We start from the raw sequence: 21,757 nt of genomic DNA on the forward strand, positions 1-21,757 counted from the left end.
CGTGCATCCCACATGGATCATGTTCGCAACCCGAGTATCCACTGTATACTCTTTACCACTGAATCGGAACAATTGGCAATCAACTGAAAACCTGATTTCAATTTGTTTTGATTCAGCAGCAGAGAGTGGGGTTTCCCTGGAGGAAAGTAGAGAGGCAAATGGAAGTGTGGACAAGCCCTTAGCAGCCTCAGTGTTTCCTCTTGTAGAATTCAGCAAGGAGGCAGAAGGTAGAGACAAGCCTAGGGTGTCTTGGATCTGCCTGCTACTGACTCAAGTTGGGCTCCCTGCCCTCCTCTCTACCCAATCTCTACCCTGTTTATTTTACAGCTCACAGCAGTCACATTTTGGATTTTGAAATCACATTTAGATTGCAAGGTTCCAGTGCCGGTGTTAGGATAAAATTTCAGCCTCAGATCCGATCTTCACATTTTAGAAATCCATTTGAAATGTTCATGCATCTAGTTTCACAGTTCCACTTTAGGCATCAGCTTAATTCAGTTGCAGCAGCTGTGACACCTCTTCACTTTTCCTTCATGCGCAATAAAAAAAAAAAAAGACTTCTGTATGAGACGGGTGGAAAGACCACTTCAAAGTGTTGCTTCGTGCTTCTGTCTTCCCTAAGGATAGTTGTTGTCAACCTTTTGCATTTACTCCCTCATGATTGTAGGCATCTCAGTCCCTGAAGGAAGAGAAATTGCTAGAGTCCTCTTTTGTAGTAACGGATAGCTAGATGAAAGCTTAATGCCTCCTGGGTCTGTGATCTTGCTGTATGTGATTTGATGCTTTTCTCACTGATTATACTGCCAATGTTCGTGTACTTTCTATTTAAAAAGTTAGGGATGCGTTTAACTAGTTCAAAGGAGCCACAAGCCATAGAGTGGCAGTGCCAGGCTATGTTAGACTTCCCTTCTCAACAGTGTCCAGGCATTATGTCTCACAATCTTTCACAGACATGGAAGACACCCCCTTTCCCTCACCCTGCATGACACTTTGTCTGTTGTGTCTTTTATACTGTAATCCTAGACATCCATACCTAGGAATATGTAGACTCAATGGGGCACACAAAAATGCTTGAGTGTGACATTTCCCTTAACACACAACTGTGGCAGCCACAGTTCAGATACAGATAATGTACTAGGACCTTCCCCTGGGTCAGTCTCCTCCAACTCTCCTAGCTCTGCTCATTTCTTCTCCTCATCTGACCACCATCTCTGGGACATCTCTATGGGACTCATGACAAATAATGCCCCATTATCCCTAGTGGATCAGCCTCCACTATGTGAGAGGGAGAAATATACTTCTTCTTCATTGGGATCTAATGGTGATGGGTGGGTTATGAATATCTTTAGCAAATGAATAAATGAGTTGGAAGTTCTTTGAAATGCAGGTTGGATCTGGTCTCTATTGTGTCCCTGATTACATGATCAGATGTCATGAACCCGGGCGTACCTGGAGGTAAGTCCCACTGGTGCACACAGTGCCAAGGGCACTGTAATCAGACAGTCCAAAAGGTCAAATACTGGTCCAGGTCCTATACAGTGAGCGAAGTCTGAAGTCAAACAGTAAGGCCAGGTTCCTGCCTCTGCAGAAGATCCAGGATCAGAAAGCCTGGGTTAGTCCTGAAATCACAGTCTAGTGGAGCTCCTGAAGAAGCCAAGCCATGGTCCATCAATGTAGAAAGTTAAGCAGATACAGTGCCTCTACCTTACTTCCCTTTTATCCCTTCCAATCTTGATTGATGCATCTTGATTTGCTCCAGCTGAGCAACTGTATCTTTCCACTTGACAAGGCGTGTGATCCACCCCTGCCCTGAGCCTCATCCAGCTGCACAAACCTCCTCCCAGACCTAACAAGCCCCATGATCTCCACCTGGTCAACTGGTGAGCTGGGCTGTGCTCTTGCCTGTCTCAGTCTCCTAGACTCTAGAGTGCACTGTTCCTGATGCTTCAGAGCCTGCAGTGTCAGCGGAGATGTGGGCGCCTCTGCTTCTGGTGATGTGTTCCCTTCCCCTGGCTCCTGTGAGCTGTCAGCTGCTCCTTTGGCATCCTCTGATGTCCTGTGAGTACCTCCTAAGTCCCCAACCTCTCCTTCCCCCATCTTCAGCTTGTCCCATTTTGTACCAGTTGTGACTACACCCCTCATTCTCTTTCCCTTCCTCAGTGTCCTGCCAGTTCATGACATCAGGATGCATTGGGATTCAGCATATCTGGGAACATAACCTAGTTTTCAATTTTGGTTGGTTGGTTGGAGCTTGATTTTCTGAACCCAGTTTTGAGCCTGGCTGTTCCATGCCAACCCGATGTAGGCTAAATACACTAATTTTGCAACAAACAATAAAATTAATGAACATCCTCTAGGAGAGAATTCAAATGAACCACACAATTTGAATACTGCTCAGGCCTGGTCATATTAATGTTTGGGATTTCAACGTACCATAATTGTCTCCTGTAAATGCCCCATTAAAAAGAGGGGGAGGGGGGAATCTGATGGATCCTTCCTATGGCTGGCATTTGAAACCTCACAGAAGAAGAGACGATGACAATTCAGTCTCTGAGGCTCCATGGTGGAACTAGATGGAAAAACAGAAGGGGCAGGAGCTGCATTGAAACCCAGCTATTTTGATCCAGAAGGCCGTGTTTTTCAAACACTCCTGGCTTGCTTTGAAGTATACCAATTAAGGTGTGATCTTCAGTGCTAACCAGAAGCAGTCAGCTCTTCTTCACTGTGGGCCGAGAGTGTGCCTTTTCTTTGCAAATTCTCATTAGAGAGATCAGGTGCGAGGGAAATGAATGAGACATTGTTGTGGCTGGGGAATTTAATGGCCTTGGTATGATTTGCAGAGGCCAGGAGGAAGAGGGAGCATCAGTGCCCCCATATCCCCACTCCTTCTCAGAGGCCTTGAAAAACCATTCAGTCAGAGAAAGAGGACTTATTAAAGAAATCTCTCTCTCAGGTGGTGGGAAAGGAGCGCTGCACACATCTGACATGCTTAATTGGATATCGCCTAACTGACCTTGCTGTCGTTGGGCTACTGCAGTGTGCAAAGGGCAACATAAAACATTTATGGAGCTGCTTTCTCATTTAAGATCACAGGAATGTTATTACCAGCCCATGAAATAAAGTTGGTGACTCCAAGGATGGAAATAATACAAGAATATAGAGTTCTTCTCTAAACTGGTGCAACAACGGCTAATCAAACAAAACAGGTTGCTTGCCCTTCAGAGATTATTAATTGTTTGACTTTTAGAGTGCTTGGGACTGGAAACAATAAGATTGAACACTAAAATAGCCCATGAAAATAAAATTGCAATAAGGTCTCCGTCAGAAGCAGTAACTGTATTTCAGGAATGTTTTCAGCATGGTCAACCTGAACCCCTTTTTTGTAGGGCTTGTGAAAAGGTTCACCATCTCTCTGTGTCATTTACCCTCAGTTCTGTTATCATGGACCGAAATCTGTTGTGCAGTGTCCAGTTCATTAGGTAGTCCCTGGTTTGTTGGGATCACCTGTGTGACAACTCTATGAAAATGTATATGTATTTTCATGAGGCTTTTTAAAAGGAAAAATGCAATCTGATGCAAAAACTGAACTCAAAATTGCAAAATTTGAAGAACTGAGAAAAACTGAAAAGATTCATCCAACCTTAGTTTCAGGCCAGGGAGTGGTGGTTCCTAAATGAGAAGTGTATGATGCTTATTTCTGGAAGAGCTGGAGAACAAAGAGGCCTCCTTCTTTCCCTTGCTCGTGTATAGTCCCTATGATGCAAGAAAAAGGTGGGCTACGTCATGGAATATTTGTCTGTGGTCCAATAATAAGAATCTGGTAGACCATATCTGACTGGCCAATTTACCAACATGCCAGCTCTCAAGCATGGTTGACCCAAAATAGTGTTTTTTCACCCCTTTAATGCCATAGCTAAAGTCCTGCAGAGGACCAGTATCACTTGTGACACGTCACAACTGAATTTGGATACAAATGAAGTGCCAGGGGTATGAATGCACCTTAGAACCATATAGCAGCCCAACTTCAGCTTTGTTTCTTGCCACTTGTTTCCTTGACGTGGAAGGCAACATCTGGTAATTGCTTCATGCAAGTGAGAATCCAAAGGGCATGTTCTTTGCTTAGCTATGAGTCAGAGAGGAAGTAGTAGAGTCACCCCACATAAGCGCCCCCCTTCCAGTCTTGCATGCAGATTTCTAATTACAGTATTTGTACAAGTTCGGTATTCTTAATTACTCATTATAGGTAGAATTTCCAAATGGGGGTGTATTGAAGCCTATTCTCCCATTGTTCGTGCAAATCAATTAATACATATATTCCAGGCAATATAATTATGCATATGAGTAACTCGCCACATAGATGTTGGTCACTGCCTATGTAGTTAAAAAACAAAAACAACAAGACAAAACAAAACAGGCACATTATTTCTTTGTGGCTGGCTAAAAAAAGAAAGGTACTGTGATTCTTGGTAGGGAAGGACTACGGCTCAATGGTAAAGTACATGATCTGGTCCCAGGTTCTGTCCCTGGGAGTTCTGTCCCTCCAGATAGGGCTGGGGAAGATCCCTGTCAAAAGTCCCGGAGAGCACTGGGAGTCAGTGTACACCAGAGATGGGAGAGCTATGACCCTCAAGAATTTTTAGACTCGAGCTCAGGATGATGGGAGTTGGAGTCCAACCTTATCTGAAGGGCCACAGGTTTGCTATGCCTAATGTAGGCCCACTACTGAGCTAGATGAACCAATGATCTGACTCTGCATAAGGCCACTTCCTGTAGTCCACTTTTTGATTGGTTGGTTTAAAATGGCCTCTTTGAACTCATCTATTTCTCTGCTACTACAGTGGTACCTCAGGTTAAGTACTTAATTCGTTCCAGAGGTCCATTCTTAACCTGAAACTGTTCTTAACCTGAAGCACCACTTTAGCTAATGGGGCCTCCTGCTGCTGCCACGCCACTGGAACACGATTTCTGTTCTCATCCTGAAGCAAAGTTCTTAACCTGAAGCACTATTTCTGGGTTAGCAGAGTCTGTAACCTGAAGCGTATGTAACCCGAGGTACCACTGTATTGAATAAGAACTGCCCTGGTGAGAATCATAAATGATTAAATGACTGAGTAATCTGAAAGGGTCTAGTAGAATTGCAGCTGGGAAGCTCTCAAGATCTTTTGGGTTGCTGGCCCATTTCATACTACAGGTGTCATCGAAGGTCATAGTTTCTCATCTCTGAATATGAACCTTGGAAATTCATGATGCACACTTGAAATGCAGTCTTCCTTTCCAGTGGATTTCACCAGTTAGTTTAAGAGTGTTAAATGTTATGCCTTGGATTTCAAAATGGAAGGAGTTGACTCTGAGTGTGGCATACACAACTTTCTACCAGGAAGTCACATCGGTGAGAAGAGTTCCTAAGGATTCTTGCTTGCCTTGTAGTTTGGCTAATGGCATCAGAAGTATCCATATTAACAAACTGGATTCCACCCCAGACTAGATAACAACTCTGTTTCCTTTACAGATGTGACTGTAGATATCCCCCATGCATGCTGGTGAGAAATTTTGAGGACTGCTGTGTTTCCATGGCTATTCTGCTTGACAAAAATTGCACATTTCTGTCTTCCAGAGCATTTGTTTTTTAATGCCCAGATCTAAAGTGCTGCTATGTTTTATAGCATCTTTAATCTCTCATCTGCCAGTGAATGTGGAGATAAATGTTGCAGCTACCCACAGCTAGGCACTTCTCCAGGAATAACTATACATCTGGTTTCCCCCGCCCACCAGTTTGATATTCTGATCTTTTCAGGTTACACATATGTTGCCTAGGGACAGTGTGATATATTGTTCACAGATGTGCTACAACTAAAATATTGGTCCATTTAAAAAACTCTGAGCTACATCAATTTTGTAAACTTTAATTAGAACTTTATATGTATATTAGATTCTACTTATGTATATATTTTTGTACTCAATATACGTGTTTGTGCAAAGCAAGTTCCCCTAATATAATGCACCTGGATATGCTATCTTCCCCAGTATATGCATTTTAGTACAGACTACTTGGCTGGAGAACTTCACTGCAAAATTAAGAGAAGTGCAAAATTTCTCTTTGAAGGGTACTTGTGTTTTGGTCCACATGAAATTTTCGAAAGTAGGAATTGGAACTGAATAAAATTTCTCCCTCATCCCTTTTGCTTCTAGTTCTTCCCACTGCCAGCTCTGGTCTCACTTACTACTGAGAGACTCCCGCCTCCCTTATTTCCAAGAGAATACAACTGTTGACCAGGGATGGGAGAGAGAGCGTTCCCATTGCAATTTAGGCCCTAACTATGTAATCCTAATCATGTCTACTTTGAAATGTCCTACTGAATTTATTAAGGATTATTTCTAGGCAAATGGTGTTATGTGGTGGTACGCACATGGACTTCAGCCTAACATTAAGAGCAGTAACCAACCAATCAAACTGATTTTTCATAAATTTTGTTTTACACCTTGTTAGAAGTAATTTGTGTGCTGGCTTCCATATAGAAAAATGGGCTATAAATGTACTGAAATATAAGTAAATTATAACTAACAATAACATTGGGGGTAAAATATTGAACTGAGGAAAAAGCTAGTTGGTGAGGGACAGAGTTGAGCACATAGCCATAAACTGAAGCATTAAACTAGAGATGTGCCACTTCCAGAGCAATTTTGTTTTGAATTCAGTTTTCCCCTCTGAGAAGAAAAGGTTTTGATGGGACATCAATCTGCATTTTCAGATTTTGTCAGATCCATTTTCACTGCCATATCTCTAATATTAGCAATTGCTGGCTTCATGTTGAAATTCTAAATGCTTTTGTATATTCATATTTTACTCACTGCATAGTGGGTTTTGTAGTCTCGGGACTCAGCGATACAGCTGCAAATATGTTTTAAGTGTGTTTTGAGGGCATTATACAAATGGTATATGGTGCTGGTGAGCCAATGGCAAATTCCATATTTTAAACGTTTGGGCTTTGTTTTTGTTTTTTTTAAAAAAAGGATTTTACAGGTTTTCTTTTAATGCATGTGTAGATTCAGCCTCAGTACTGCAAAGAGGAATCTTGAACGTGATTTAGTATAGCAAAGATCTAGGATGTGTGCTATTTAAAGTTTCAAAAGTCAGTTCAAACAATGTTTTGTCAGTCAAAGGTCTAAAAGGCCAAAAAGATCAATATGAGCACCTGTGGAATTTTTTTTAGGTGGGGGGACACTATCATCCTCCTTTAATTCAAACAGCAGCAGCTGCATTACTATTGCCAATGTGGGCATTAAAATCACTCACTAAGATTATAACAGAGTTTGGATAGCTGGATTTAAATGACTGCATTGTAAATGAAGGGGAACTGGTGGCCATTTAGAAGCTATAGGACTCCCGTGTCACAGACTCGCTGTTTTGTTTCTTTGAATAAAGAATTAACTTCCCTGACAACTTGTGAGTATTGATGACTTGCTCCCGACTCCCGACTTGACAACCTGTTTTACCCCAACTCCCATCAGCCCCAGCCAGCATGGCTAACAGTCAGGGATGATGGAAGTTGTAGTCTAATAGCAAAGGTCACCCATTCCGATTCTAAGAAAATAAAGAAGAACATTTTAACTAGTTGACTGATTGGTCTATTGATACTTAGCTGCCCTATGTGGCTTTGACTATGGCTGTTTTAACACTGTTCTATTATTTATTATGAGATTTTTTTGAACCAATGTGCATCGCATCGACTCCCATTTATTCTAGGGCAGACAATGTGGTCTAAAAATTTAAAAGAAAAAGAAAATAGTGTGAGAATGCAAAATGTGTCACTTGGATAAGCATAATAGAGCTGATGGTACATAATTTTGTACCATCAAAACTCCCAGTTTTGGCCCAAAGTACATTTTACCAAGAACTGGGCAGCGGAGCAAGTTTTAAGACTTTGCCATTCTACTAGAAAATGAGAAATCCATGAGATATGGAATAACAAAAGTGGTTTAATTGACATGATAGCAGAAGGAAGCTTACCAGATTGTGGGGTGGGTGCAATGATCTGCTATTTGTGTGGCTTTAACACTGAAAAGGGACACTTGGCTTTGATAATCTATTTATCATGTTCAGATGAGGAACCTGGCATTTAACAGGTCATTTGGGGAAAGGGAAGAAAAGAAGGGAGTGTTTTTTGAACAGCAAAGTCCGTCTGTGAGTTCCTCATTAGTGGCTGGCTACATCATTTGTCACAGGGTAAATTGCTGCCTAATTGACACAGTTTCCTTCCATTTTGAAAGGTATTCTCTATTAAAAGCCAGGAAGAAAGACAAAGAGACAGATATAATAACTTGAACAAAGTCCCTCGACACTAAATGCAGATGTTGTGGATTTCTCTCTGCTTTTTATGTATTGGGCATTTTTCATCATTTGTTTTCAGTGGTATTTATTGAGAGTGTGATAATGTCTTTGAGCAGAAATCTGGAACCAGGGGACTTTTAATTCCAGAATTATTTACATCCTTTCCTGGTGGTCCCCTGCTGAATCAACTTTAGCTCCTAGACCAAAGGGGAAATGGGAAGCCACGTTGTACCAGTTTAGATGATTTGTTAGTAAATAATCAATAGTTTGTTAAGATTTGATGATGGTGATGAGTAGCATAAATTATCTTTTCTTGCAGCCTTTGGTCTCTGTGGAATTGGAGCAGCCTAGTGTTTGTTTCCTGTAAGATGTAAGCCTGGGGTTGAGAATCTGTGGCTCTTCAGTTCTTTAGGGCTGGACTCCAGCTCCCATCAGCCTCAGACAGCATGGTAAATAGTCAGGACTGGCAGAAGCTCTAGTCTAGCAACATCTGGAGGACCACATGATCCCCATCTCTGATACAGGCAGATCTCTGTTGACTCTGACTAGCAGTGGCTCTTAGATAGGAGTCTTTCCCACCATCCTGCTACCTGATCCTTTCAGCTGGGGATGTTGTGGGTCGAACCTGAGACTTTCTGCATACAAAGACTTATACTTCACCACCTTGTGGAACATCTTCGGGAGAAGAAACGACTAAGGAGTAAACCCTACATAAATCTGGACTGTAGTCCCTAAGACAGTTGTATGGCACCTTGTACGTCTCCTTTCAGCAACTCCTGCCGCAAAGCTGGTGCCAAACATACAGCTCTGCTATGGACTACATCAGCAAGACAGAGAGTGCATACCCTCCAGTACGTCACAGAGGAAAATCAGGACACACATCTTTTGGGGTCAAGTTACATGACACACATCTTTCACTAGAAGAAGAAGAGGAGGAGGAGAAGGAGGAGGAGGAGGAGGAGGAAGAGTTTAGACTTGATATCCCGCCTTTCACTCCCCTTAAGGAGTCTCAAGGCGGCTAACAATCTCCTTTCCCTTCCTCCCCCACAACAAACACTCTGTGAGATGAATGAGGCTGAGAGACTTCAGAGAAGTGTGACTAGTCCAAGGTCACCCAGCAGCTGCATGTGGAGGAGCGGGGAAGCGAACCCAGTTCACCAGATTACAAGTCTGCTGCTCTTAAACACTACACCATGCTGGTCACAGACTTATAGAACTGCATAGTTGGAAGCTCTCCTGAGGATTGTCCAGCCAGCCCAGCAGTCCTCACTCTTGCCCTCAGCCGTGTTGCGCTCCAGCAGGTACCACTAAATTCCTCAGGATGCTGCTGGGCACCTGCGTCTCCTTGCACCTCTGAGAGTGCAGTGCACCAGCTGCCTCAGCATAGTGGGGGTGGGTGCACCAAGGGTGAGGCAGCAAGCAGAGAGAAGCACACAGTGGCAGCACAACTGGTGCTTGGCTGTGCCGTGCACCTTGTCCTATCTGGGAGGCGAGTGGCCAAATGGGCACCCACAGTCCCTGAGTGGGGGTGGTGCTGTCTAGGGAGCCTCTACCTCCATCCAACATTGGAGGAAGAGAAAGTGGTCTCTGGCAAATCTTGTAAGCAAATCTTGCAGGCCATGCAGAACTATCATTTATTTCTAGGAAAATGAAGACATTAAGTGCGCTGAGTGATATTCATGTGCAATTGGAAGCACGCTCCTTTGAGTCAAACGGAATTCGCTTCACATGAGCTTGCCTTTGCATTGAGATCATGATCAAAGACCCTCTGCCATCAGAGATAAGTCTCCCTCCATGCCTCCTGACTGGTTGTGTTCCTCGCCAGCAGCTGGCTTTAAGGAGACAGCATGCTCTCTCAGCCTCTAGGAAACCTGCCCTGCCAGGGCAAGTTGGAGATTCTGGCTCCCAGATTTCCCTCCCTCATTCTAATTTACATGATGATGTCACTGAGGGATATGAAGCTAACGCAGAGTGATTTTGTGTGCCCTCGTTGATATTGTCTCATGGTTGAGTCTGATTGGTTATATTATAATGTCAATTGTTTATAGAGCAAAACTAGCGAGGGAAAGGAGAGAGAAGGAACTCCAGGTGCTTGAAGAAAGGTTTATTTAAGGCTTAGTGTGCTTTAGAATAATCCTTTTAGGAGGCACTTTGGAGAGCTGTTTCAACCAAGCACATGAACCACTATAGTGGACCTTGCTAACCTGGTGCCACCCAGATTTTTTGGACTACAAATTCCATCAGCCTCAGCTGGTGCCAGATTGGCAAAGACTGTGCTATAGTACCTCCTGGCGCACCTGGAGTTCCTTGGTCTTGTTTTCCCTTGTCAGTGGTGCTTTCTCTTGTTTTGGGGACTTGGGGTGAGTGGTGATGATTCAGAGTACAGCGGTACCTCAGGTTACATACGCTTCAGGTTATATACGCTTCAGGTTACAGACTCCGCTAACCCAGAAATAGTGCTTCAGGTTAAGAACTTTGCTTCAGGATGAGAACAGAAATCGCGCTCCGACGGCACAGCAGCAGCAGGAGGCCCCATTAGGTAAAGTGGTGCTTCAGGTTAAGAACAGTTTCAGTTTAAGAGCGGACCTCCGGAACGAATTAAGTACTTAACTCAAGGTACCACTGTATACATTTTAAAGGGGTTGGGGAAAATCTTCTCATCCCTCTCACACGCTACTCTTCTTTTGCACCAGAAATGTTTTCCAGCAAATGTTCAGCCCACCTATAGCTAGAAAGTTTCATCAGGATTTCGAACAACTGCAGATGCCTGCAGCACTCGTTTTACAGCTGCATTGTTTTGCAAGAAGCAGAGCCCTTTATTGCTTATAGAGTGCTAAAAAATAATTTTGTTCATCAATTAGGCAGCTTCATTCTTGAGTGAATAAATTGACTTTTCAAAGATATGACATTGGTTGTTAATGAAGTTCCTTTTTTGAAAAGAAACTGGATCCTGGAACATAAAGCGTGCTATCTTAATGACTAACGTGGTTAGCGTTTCAAGAAAACGTGTTGCTCTCACCAGGGGTTCTGTTCTCTAAAGTGAATAACCTTCAGTGAGGCATCACATGTGAGGGTAGAATTCCAACTTTTTGTCATTGCTGTAAAATTGCCGCTAAACTCTTCTATTAAAAAGTTGTGTTAAGTCCCTAGAAGCATATGTGAGAGTTTTACTCATTTCCTCCCCCCACCTTAGAATTCTAACAGGCGTCTTCATTTTCTTTAATTCAAGTTGTGTTTCTTATCTAGTATTAAGATGAATCTCCCTTTGATCTCTGAAAGGAAGGATCTCAATTGACCAGACTTCATTCTGGAGGATAAAGTTGACATGACTTCTCAGATCAATTTCACCCAAGTTTTATTTGGTCCAAATGGTAGCAGTTGTTGTGGGCTGTATTCTTCACCTTCCTCCCTGTGTATGGGGTGCACCATTAGCTCCCAGCAACTGTTTTCTTTGATTGGTTTTCTTTTCACAGCACATGAACTATAGAATTCACTCCTGCAAGAGACAGCCATGGTCATATTCATGGAGGCTAGGGCTATCAGTGGCTACCAACCATGGTGTGGCCATGTTCTCCCTCCACTGTCAGAGGCAGTGGGCCTCTGAATGCCAGCTGTCAGAAATTACAAGCGTGCAGAGTGCAGTGGTGCTCAGGTCCTGCTTGCTAATTTCCCACAGGCATCTGGTTGGCCACTGTGAAAATAGGATGCTAGACTAGAAGGCCTTTGGACTAATCCAACACGGCGTCTCTTATGTTCTTATGTTCTCAGGGAGCTGCCCTACCTGTTACATTTGCATCATGATAACCTAGCTGTGCCTGCTTAAAACATTGAAGATTTGTGTCATACTGGAATCCACCGAGGGGTGTGTGTGTGTGTGTTTAGCTCTAGCACATACTTTTCAGTCACTATCCTTTTTGATAGTCCATTGTTCTGGCACAGGCTCAGCCCATTGCTCCAGTTTAATAATTACAGCAAGCAGATAAAAGGCATGCATATATCTTCACACACACACACACACACACACACACACACACAAAAGATTGTGTGGAAGAAAAGTGTGCATTCAGCAAAAATGAAGGAGCACCAGCATTAAAAATTCACGAGGCTTCTTTGAAATGGTGTCTCTGGGTGATATGGTTTAATATGCTCTTACAGCGCACTATATGTTAGCCTTCAAAAACCAAAAGATGTTTAGGGCTACAAGTCCCATCAACCCCAGTTGTGATGCTTGGGGCTGATGCAAGTTGTAGTCCAAAGAGGCCACCAAGTTCATGAATTCTGACATAGAGAGATTGAATTATAATGTGTGTGTTGCAGAGGGTGAGAGAGGGAGAGACAGGAAAGGTGTCTGTGTGCCCACCTGCATAATTCTCTTGCTCTCTACAAATTTTGCAGCCTTCTGATGTCTTCATGAATGTCTGTCTGCATCCAAAGTGAAGGGTAGGGGGATGAGAAAAACCATCTTTCATCTTGACCCAAATTATCTGTAGAAGTAGGACTCCCAACCAAACGCTTAAGTGTGGAGCAGTTCCTTACTGTCGGTGGCCTGGTTTCCAGGAGAGAGGGGTGCTCCCATTCAAAGATCTGTGCTATCAAAGATGACATTTGCACAAACAGTAGAAAAGCTGGCAAAACTGTCCTGCTTCAGATGGCAAGTGGCTGGAGGGATTGTGGTGCAGAGAGAGATGCCTAGTTGAATGCTACACCATGAAAAGATTCTCTGCACATAAAAGGCTCAGTACTTTGAGGAGATGAGTTTAGAATTCTTTTGCCCAACATGGAATTTTGCATATACTCTGAGTGTTATATGGCTTTAGGGTTTAGGGGGCCTTTCACAAAGTGCTGCCCCATGGGACCCCTCTTACAGTGGTGGGCCCCCTAAGATTCCTCTGGGAGCACTAGGGGAGATTTCCTTCAGTGATGGATAATGGTGGGCTGCTTGTGGCCACAGTTTTGTTTCAGACAATGGCCTGAAAGTGAGGTCATTTTGGAGGTAACTAATCTGCAGATTTGAAGGGCTGTAGCTCTGTGATAGAACACCCACTTTGCATGGAGAAGGTCCCAGGTTCATTCTCCAGCATCTCCAGGTAAGGCTGGAAAATACCCCTGCCTGAAACCCTTGAGAGCCACCGCCAGTAGTGTAGACAGTAACTGAGCTAGATGTTCCAGTGGTTTGATAAAGCAGCTTCCTATGTCTTTCTGGTGGTAGCCATTCCTCCACCCCACATTGTTGGCAACCCCTACCTAGAGTTAGACCGATTCAAAATAAGACACCCAAGTTAGGCTTGTGCCTTAATTTCAGTGGCTGTACTCTGAGTAGGACTAACATGAGCTGCAACCCGGAGAGCCGTCCACTGAATTCAGTGCCGCAGCAGTGGCTGTTTTTGAGAAGGAGAAGTGGTTTTGAAAAGCACTAACTAGACCTAAAGATAATTTGCTGCTGATGATGTTTCCAATCTAGGGAATTCATGTTACAAGTGTCACAGATAGCACTTTGCAACTACTTCTAATAATTGGGCAAGCGTACACCCAATGACAATTAATGTAGCTGACTCCCAACACACTTTTCCCCCTGTGAATAACTCTGTAAAAGTTTAATTGGACTGCTCACTTCATTCAAGAACTGGGAGTGGGAACACACTCCACGGCAGAGAATTCTAATTTCCTGTGCTAAGCACAAAGTGCTTAGTTAAGCTTTGTCGTAAGCAAGATCTTGAAGTCTACTGGAGAGAGATCATGGGGAGCTTTGTGTGTGTTTAGTGTTGAGCAGAGAAAGATAATCACTTTATAGAGATGAACTTGTTCGTGCCTCAAACAGTTTCCTGATCGCTTCTCAACCAGGACACAAGAGCACTAGTGGAGGAAGAGGAGTGTAGGGAGAGAGCAGCGCAATCCTGGTGGGGAGCCATCACGGCTCCCCCCCCCCCCCCCGCACGCGCTGGGTGCCATGCCCCCAGGACACACACAAGCCCCACCCCGCCTGCTCTCTGCCCCCCCCCCCCCCGGTGCTGGAGCATAAAGCTCTGCCACTGCGCAAGGGGCACTTTCTTTAGTGGCTGAGTGCAAGGGCCAAATGAGTGTGTTTTGTCAGCTCAGGCATCACCCTCTGTTGCTTGGATTGGGCTCAGCAATCAATGCTATTTTCCAAAATATCAGGAAATTGCTTGGTGTGTCCCCACCCCCTCAAGTTCAGCTGTGAAATTTCAGCTTCTTTTAGGGAGATGACACTCACTTCACCATGCAGCAGAACATTGCAATATGGATGTCTGTACCAGGTATGTTCTGAACCAGGTAGTTGCAAACTGCCTCCCCCCCACCCTAATTCAGGATTGCCTGTGGACCACTCTGAATTTGGCCCTGAATCAATTTTTTGAGGAAGGCTAATGCTTAGGCTTAGTCATGCTGGCCACATGACCCAGAAGCTGTCTGTGGACAAACGCCGGCTCCCTCGAACTATAGAGTGAGATGAGCGCCACAACCCCAGAGTCATCCACGACTGGACCTAATGGTCAGGGGTACCTTTACCTTTACCTTTAATGCTTCATTAGGGTTTTTTAAAGATTCTGATTAAACACATGTTTGGGAGGGGGAAGGAGACATTGCATATCCATCTCCCCCTCCTGACTGAGAGAAGAGAGAAGTCAATCAAGGGGGGGGTGTTTCTAGTTCTACCTCAGTCCTAGTTAGGCTAGCCTATGGTCAGGGATGATGAGAGTGAGAGTCCGGCAACATCCAGAGGGCACCTTGTTGGCTACCCCTGCTACACACCATCCAAGCAGGTTGACACTTCTCATTTTAAAGTGCATTTTGATCCTTAAATCAGTGTATGACTAATAGGATTCAGCCATCAGGTCTTAGCACATCTGAGCACCCTTGGACATCAAATTATATCTTGAGCAGAATTACCTGCCTTATCCTACCCATAGCCCAGCCATGTGACTCTACTTCCAGCGTACATTTCTTTGCCCTTCCTGATAAGGCTGCTAGCATACAAAGACTTCCATATTCAGCATCACTTATCTTAACTTGTACTGGCTGGGTAAGCAGGGTATTACATCTGTTCAGCCAGTCGTTTGGGGAGGGGAAAGGATTTTTTTAAAGTCTCTTAATCGCAGTTTCCAAGTCTCTATGATATTGCCTGGTCTTATCTTCCCAAACCGCACGGGTCTTAGTCCTGGTTCTCTATTGTGTCAATACCTGGCTTAATGCTGTGATGTGTGCACGCTTTTAAAAATCTATTATAGATATATAGCTTGAACGGACAGGTTTTTAAATGAGCTTTATGCAATGTCAGTCTTAGCATGCAGTACAAACTTCGTTGTGGGCTGTGAAGGATGCTTTGTGATAAGATTTAACCTTCTGGGTAAAACTTTTAAGGACTTGAGATCAGCTTAGGTAGTTATTGTTGTTAGTTAACATTGGGCTGGTCTTAGTTTGGAGATGATGTTCTCAGTGATTTTTATTATTATTATTGTAGGGGAGGCTAGCCTCACTTTTCTTTTTTGGTGCCTTAGAGACAGGTTCACACTTGCCCAAATGTCCAGGGACTTCATAGCTACAATGGAAGTTCAAAAAGAGAGAGAAAAGAATGTGGTCATCTCAGATTCTCGCACACACAGTCTCAAATGCACCCACATTCCGGGGACACACACACGGTGATTTATGAAGATTAGTTGAGGAGAGGAGGTTATCCCCCTCTGTCTGCTCATCAAATGATCAGTCTGAGGAAACATCCTGCAATCCTATCAAGTCATTTGGCTGACTGTATTAAAGGCAGCATTTAGATGGAACATGGAAACCTGGTTAGGTGGCTGGGCAAGGAAAACCCAGTGCATGAACAAACCAGCTGAGCCTCAGGTGCTGCCTGCTTAAATGGGTGAGGGGCGGATCTGAGGGAAGCTCCATTGGGGCGGATCTGAGGGAAGGGGCTTATGCCCCCTCCGCCAATCAGGAAGGGCACAGCCAGTTTGAATTCCCTCGTTGGGGTCCTAGTGAAGCCCTCTTCCGCCCCTCAATGCCACCACATGAAAGAAAGGGTGAGCGGGCTTAGGTCTCTGAAGGAACTGTCTATATGTTTATTAAATGTTTTTCTGCAAAGTCAGTAACATGCATGAAACAAGGTAACATTTTCTGAGTGAAAAACATGCCTTTGATCTGATTAAATAAATGACGTTTCTCATACATTGACATGAATAAATATTTCTAGGCAATCTATGAATCTTTGGTGATTACTCATAGTTGAGTAAGATGGTCTTCCATAAACACAGTTTTAACAATGAGTCCGGATTTCAAAGAGGGTCGGATTTGATGACACGAACATGCGTGAGGGCCGACCAAAGTTGAGCTTTTTTTAGGATTTTACCCCAGAACATATATTGCCACAGGGGCTGGATTAAATCGACTGGCGGGCCGGATTAGGCCCCCAAAATGAACTTTGGACATGCCTGCCGTAAGTGACTGTGGAGGCCAATTCTGGATCCACACACCCTTCCACAGTGGGGACATTGGTTTCCGGGCAGGAGTTGATCACGGTGTGGATTTGCCAAGCGTGCCTTCCTCCTAGCACATTTCTCCCTTGCGTTCTGAGTTCGAGTGTCTTCAAAGCCCATGACACCTTTGGTAAAGGCTGTTCTCCAACTGGAGCTCTCATAGGCCAGCGTTTCCCAATTGTCAGTGTTTATACTACATTTTTAAAGATTTGCCTTGAGACAGTCTTTAAATCTCTTTTGTTGACCACCAGCATTACACTTTCCATTTTTAAGTTCAGAATAGAGTAGTTGCTTTGGAAGACAATAATCAGGCATCCGCACAACATGACCAGTCCAATGACGCTGATGTTGAAGAATCATTGCTTCAACACTAGAACAGACACACGCACGCATGCACACACACACACTCACATGCCTGCCTTCGCAATGCACTTTTAAAAACACAGGCATTGGTTGGATCAGTTCTGTTTCTTTCAAATTATCTTGAACTGATGCAGATGGGGAAACAGCTTTTAGGGTTTTCTCCATCCATTTCCTGATTGCTTTTAAATGATCAGTGTTAAGTGCTGGTGATATTTCTGTACTGATGTTTTCAGAATAGCTATTGATGATGTTTTCTTTAAAAACTAAAGGACCCATTACTTGCATTGGAGGGAGGGAATCTTTAATGCATTGATAAAGAAATGCATGTTGAATGGATTAGGACTGTGGTGAGGTAGAAGAGAGTTTAATGCTTTGTTTTCATGCTGATTTCTCAATGAAAATCCAATCTTACCTGCACAAAACTACCATTTCCCTGTGTCATATATGTAGCAGCAACCATTGTTTGCTTCTGACATCTTCTAATGTCTGTCCCTGTTTTCCATAAGGCAAAAAGGGTAAAGGTAAAAGATCTTTTATTGATTTGTTATTTTAGGTTATATTTTTGCTTACATGGATGACATTTTTTATAGTGTACACTGCTTAGAGATTTTTTTTTAAATATTAAGCAGTTTAGAAATACTTTTAAATTAAATCAAATTGCACGTAATGTCCAGTTATCTGTAGAAGCTCATTGCTCAGCATCTTGTCTTTTGATGACTCGCAGCTGAATATGTGAATTATTGCAATTGGCAAGCATTTCATTTTGCTTCAGAAGATGTTAAGTGGACTGTTGAGTGCTATAATGGGTGTCCTAGACATGCATTATCCATACTGAGTTTTTACAGGGGCCCACAAATTAGGAAAATCACACCTTTAATTTAGTGTTTCATCCAGATGGGATTCAAGAGTGGTCTGGAGGGTGGAGGAGATGATTATCATTCAGTTGTCATGGATAAATCATTAGATCAGGAGGCAGTGATGGCTACCATCTTGAATGACATTAAAAGACGATGAGATAACTTAATGTCAATGGCTACTAGCAGCAATGGAGGCTATGCTCCATGGACTGTGGAGGCAATGCTCTGCCTCCATGGTCAGAGGCAATATCCTTCTGAATACCAGTTGCTGGAAACCACAGAAAGGGAGAGAGCTCTTGTGCTTGGGTCCTACTTGCAGGTTAGCACCTGGGTGGCCACTCTTGGAACAGGATACTTTACCGGTTAGGTCATTGGCCTGATCCAGTAGGCTCCTCCTTATGGTCTTATTGGAAGTGTTTGCCTCCTTAGGATATGTGTGTGTGTTTAATTTGCTTGTGATACCTTCTGTTTGCTTGCAGATGATGGGAAATTGTCATTGGAGGAATTCCAGGCCTTCTTCTCTGATGGAACTCTTAACGAGGAAGAACTTGAAAAGCTTTTCCATACCATTGATTCAGACAACACCAAGTAAGTCTTTCTTTCACACACACACACACACACACACACAATCAATTCTTTAAGCCCTCTTAAAGATTCTTCTTGTTCACGTTGGTTTTCTTCATGGGCTAATTGGCCACATGAACAATAGGAGAACAACTACCTGAAATTCTGTGTGCAAAGTTACTGAATTTAGAAATCACTATTCTTATTCTTCCTCTTTGGCGGTCACTGGTAGCTTAGTAAGATTGTCTTTCATGAACACGGTCTTAACAGTGAGTCTGTAAATAACTGTGGAGGCCAATTCACCAACCACCGGGCTGAAGGCAGCTATAATCCAAACATCTGGAGGCACCCGGTTGGCAGAAACACACAATGGCAAGGACATCTTGCTCCCAATGTGTGTTATGGTATGTAGCATCCAACTTTTATATGTGTGTGTATGAGGCGGCGCGAACGGTAATGGCTGCCCTTTCCTAACTGGGAGAGGGAAGCTCCGCTGGAAAAGGGTCGTCCGCTACGGCGAAGCGGAGACCCATTCTGGAAAACCGCAGGCAGCGGAAGCCTGCGGTCTCGGGACCCGGCGGGCGCCAGGAGCAACCCCCGAAACGTTGAGGGAACCCCGTAAGGGGCTCCGGATCGCAGAGGGGGCAGCGGCGCTGTGGGTCTATGCGCATTCAGCGGAGCGAAGCCGCGCTGCCGTTGCCGGTGAGCGCCGACCTTTCTTCCTGCAATACAAGATCCTAAAATGCAACAACCCGTGAGTAACTGAGGACTTAATTAAATTTTGGGACTAAAATATTTGAAAATAAGCTGAAAGCGGAGAGACGAGGAAAAGGAAGTCCGTCTTCCGCAGCCATTGACCTTTAAAGCAAAGAGCAGGAGGAGTGGAGGCATAGAGAGAACTTTTTGACAGCTCAGATTGAGCACCCGCAGAAATTACTTTTAATCCCTTTAAAGACTGTAAGCAACTGAATTTTGGACTTTGATCAGGACTTATATATTCTCTTCTTTGTGGATTACAATTTTATTTAAGAAGCCCAGGTGTCAGAACTGCCGGAGCAGTAGAACTGTCAGACTGCAAATTTGGATATATTGTACTTAAACTTTGAGACAGTCTGAGGGAGTTCAGAATGGTTACGTTCTTGCATTATGGAATTCCAGTAAGCACAACTTGAAATATTGTGGCAAACCTAAAACCAACTCTGCTAAAACTACTTTTGTGAAGATCCCTAAGTACTGGTTCAGATTTCGTATGATTGGAATGGACTCTTCTTCCTAGGACATTTTATGCTCCCCCTAGAGGATTGAGGATTTATAACAAAAACATTGTTTTACTTTCTATTTCCCGGCCCTCTGTTTGACTGTTACCATCTGGGCCGTAGCTTTCCCATGGGAACAACTCAGCTTGACCTTGACTGCTAGATAACTTTGGAATGAGTGGCGCAAAAAGAAAGGGATTAAGAACTAGACAAACAACTCTGACAACCTTAACTGCAGCCTCACAAACACGTAGATCATCTGTGCCTACTCTGCCCTCGGAGGAAAAAGCTACCTCCCTGTCACAGGCAGGGGAGGGAGAAACTGAGGAATTACAACTAGAAGAGATGGCTTCAGGAGGATCTGGTTCTGTACTAGAGAGAATTCTTGAGAAATTGGAATCTTTGGACAGGAAAGTTGACCAACAAACTGCGAAAATTGACCTTAATACAGAAACTTTAAACAAATTATCTGGGCAAGTTGCACAGAATGCACAAGCAATCGGACAACTGAAGGAGGCTGCAGGTGAAAATCAGAAACTGGCCGAAGAGACCAGCCAAAGAGTGGGAGAGTTGGAAAAAGAAGTAAGGCCGCTCAGCAAGCAGGTTGGGGAACACCAGACCTACCTCTCTATGTTGGAACTTCGGAACAGGGAGACTAACTTAAGGATAAGATCGATACCAGAAGTGGAAGAAGGTAACCTAGCTGAGTTTTTGACCAAAGAATTCTCCAAGTTCTGGGGTCTAGAGGAGGAAGACTTCAAAATTGTGTCAGCCTTCAGACTTGGAAGACTTACAAAGAGAGAAAAGCCCAGAGACTGTTTGATTACGTTGAGATCAAAGGAGGAAAGGGACAAGATTCTGGGCCTGCACTACGGAAGATCTCTGAATATTTCGGACAAAAGAATTGAGATTTTTAAGGACATTCCTAAACAGCTGTTGGATCTCAGATCTGAATATTTGGACTTAGTAAAACTGTTGAGAAGCAACTCAATCATCTTTAGGTGGGACTTTCCCCAAGGATTATCCTTTACCTTTAGAGGGAAGAAGATTAAAATTAGAACTTTGGAAGATAGGGATAAGTTTTTGACTACCTACGGAGAGGACCTTCACAAAGGACTTGAACTACCCTCAGGGCCTGAACCACCACAGGTACCTGTACCTCAGAACCCTGAAGACTTACAGAACAAAACACCATCCCAAGGAAACTAAACAGATTTATCCAGGATGTCTCTGCAACTTTTAAGCTGGAACATAAATGGCTGTAACAGCCCGGAAAAAAGGAAGAAAATCTTTCACATATTAAAGAAGGAGCAACTAGACATCACTTGTCTACAAGAAACACATGTGACTAGGCTCCACAGAAAAATATTGGTAAATAAAAGGTTAGGCCAAGAATTTATATCTTCGGATTCAGTTAAGAAGAGAGGAGTGGTGATATATGCAAAGGAGAGCCTCTCACCAAAATTTCTATTTAAAGATGAACATGGAAGAATTTTGGCAATTGAAATACAGCACCAAGGAGAGAAAATTTTGATATTAGGAATCTACGCTCCAAACGAAGGGAAATCAGAATTCTACAAGAAGTTGCATGAGATTATGCTGGATTATCTGGACTATGATAACATCATTATGATGGGAGATATGAATGGGATCGTTTCAACGAATATGGATAGGTCACAAAGCCAAAAGGTTATATGTGTGTGTATGTGTGTGTGTATACATATTTCATGGAAATAAAACTCCAAATCAAAGGAAGTTGGCAGTTGTTAGAAGATTGTATTGTTTTCTGAGCCCCTGTTTCCAAAGCAGTAGTAGAAGGGGACGACAAAGGATGAGATGGTTGGACAGTGTTCTCGAAGCTGCCAACATGAGTCTGACCAAACTGCGGGAGGCAAAGGA

General features: G+C 43.5%; 1 protein-coding gene across 1 annotated transcript in view; it reads left to right on the plus strand.

Annotated features, from left to right (window-relative positions):
* The window catches only part of NECAB2 (N-terminal EF-hand calcium binding protein 2), a 163,231-nt gene that overhangs the window by 41,219 nt on the left and 100,255 nt on the right, over positions 1 to 21,757 (plus strand). Inside the window, exon 3 of the mRNA XM_083749971.1 lies at positions 18,518 to 18,626. Within this exon, the coding sequence (XP_083606097.1) occupies positions 18,518 to 18,626 (109 nt within the window). The remainder of the gene's footprint in view (positions 1 to 18,517; positions 18,627 to 21,757) is intronic.

Source organism: Podarcis gaigeae (assembly GCF_964106915.1).
Source record: "Podarcis gaigeae genome assembly, chromosome: 8".
Classification (NCBI taxonomy): Eukaryota; Metazoa; Chordata; class Lepidosauria; order Squamata; family Lacertidae; genus Podarcis; species Podarcis gaigeae.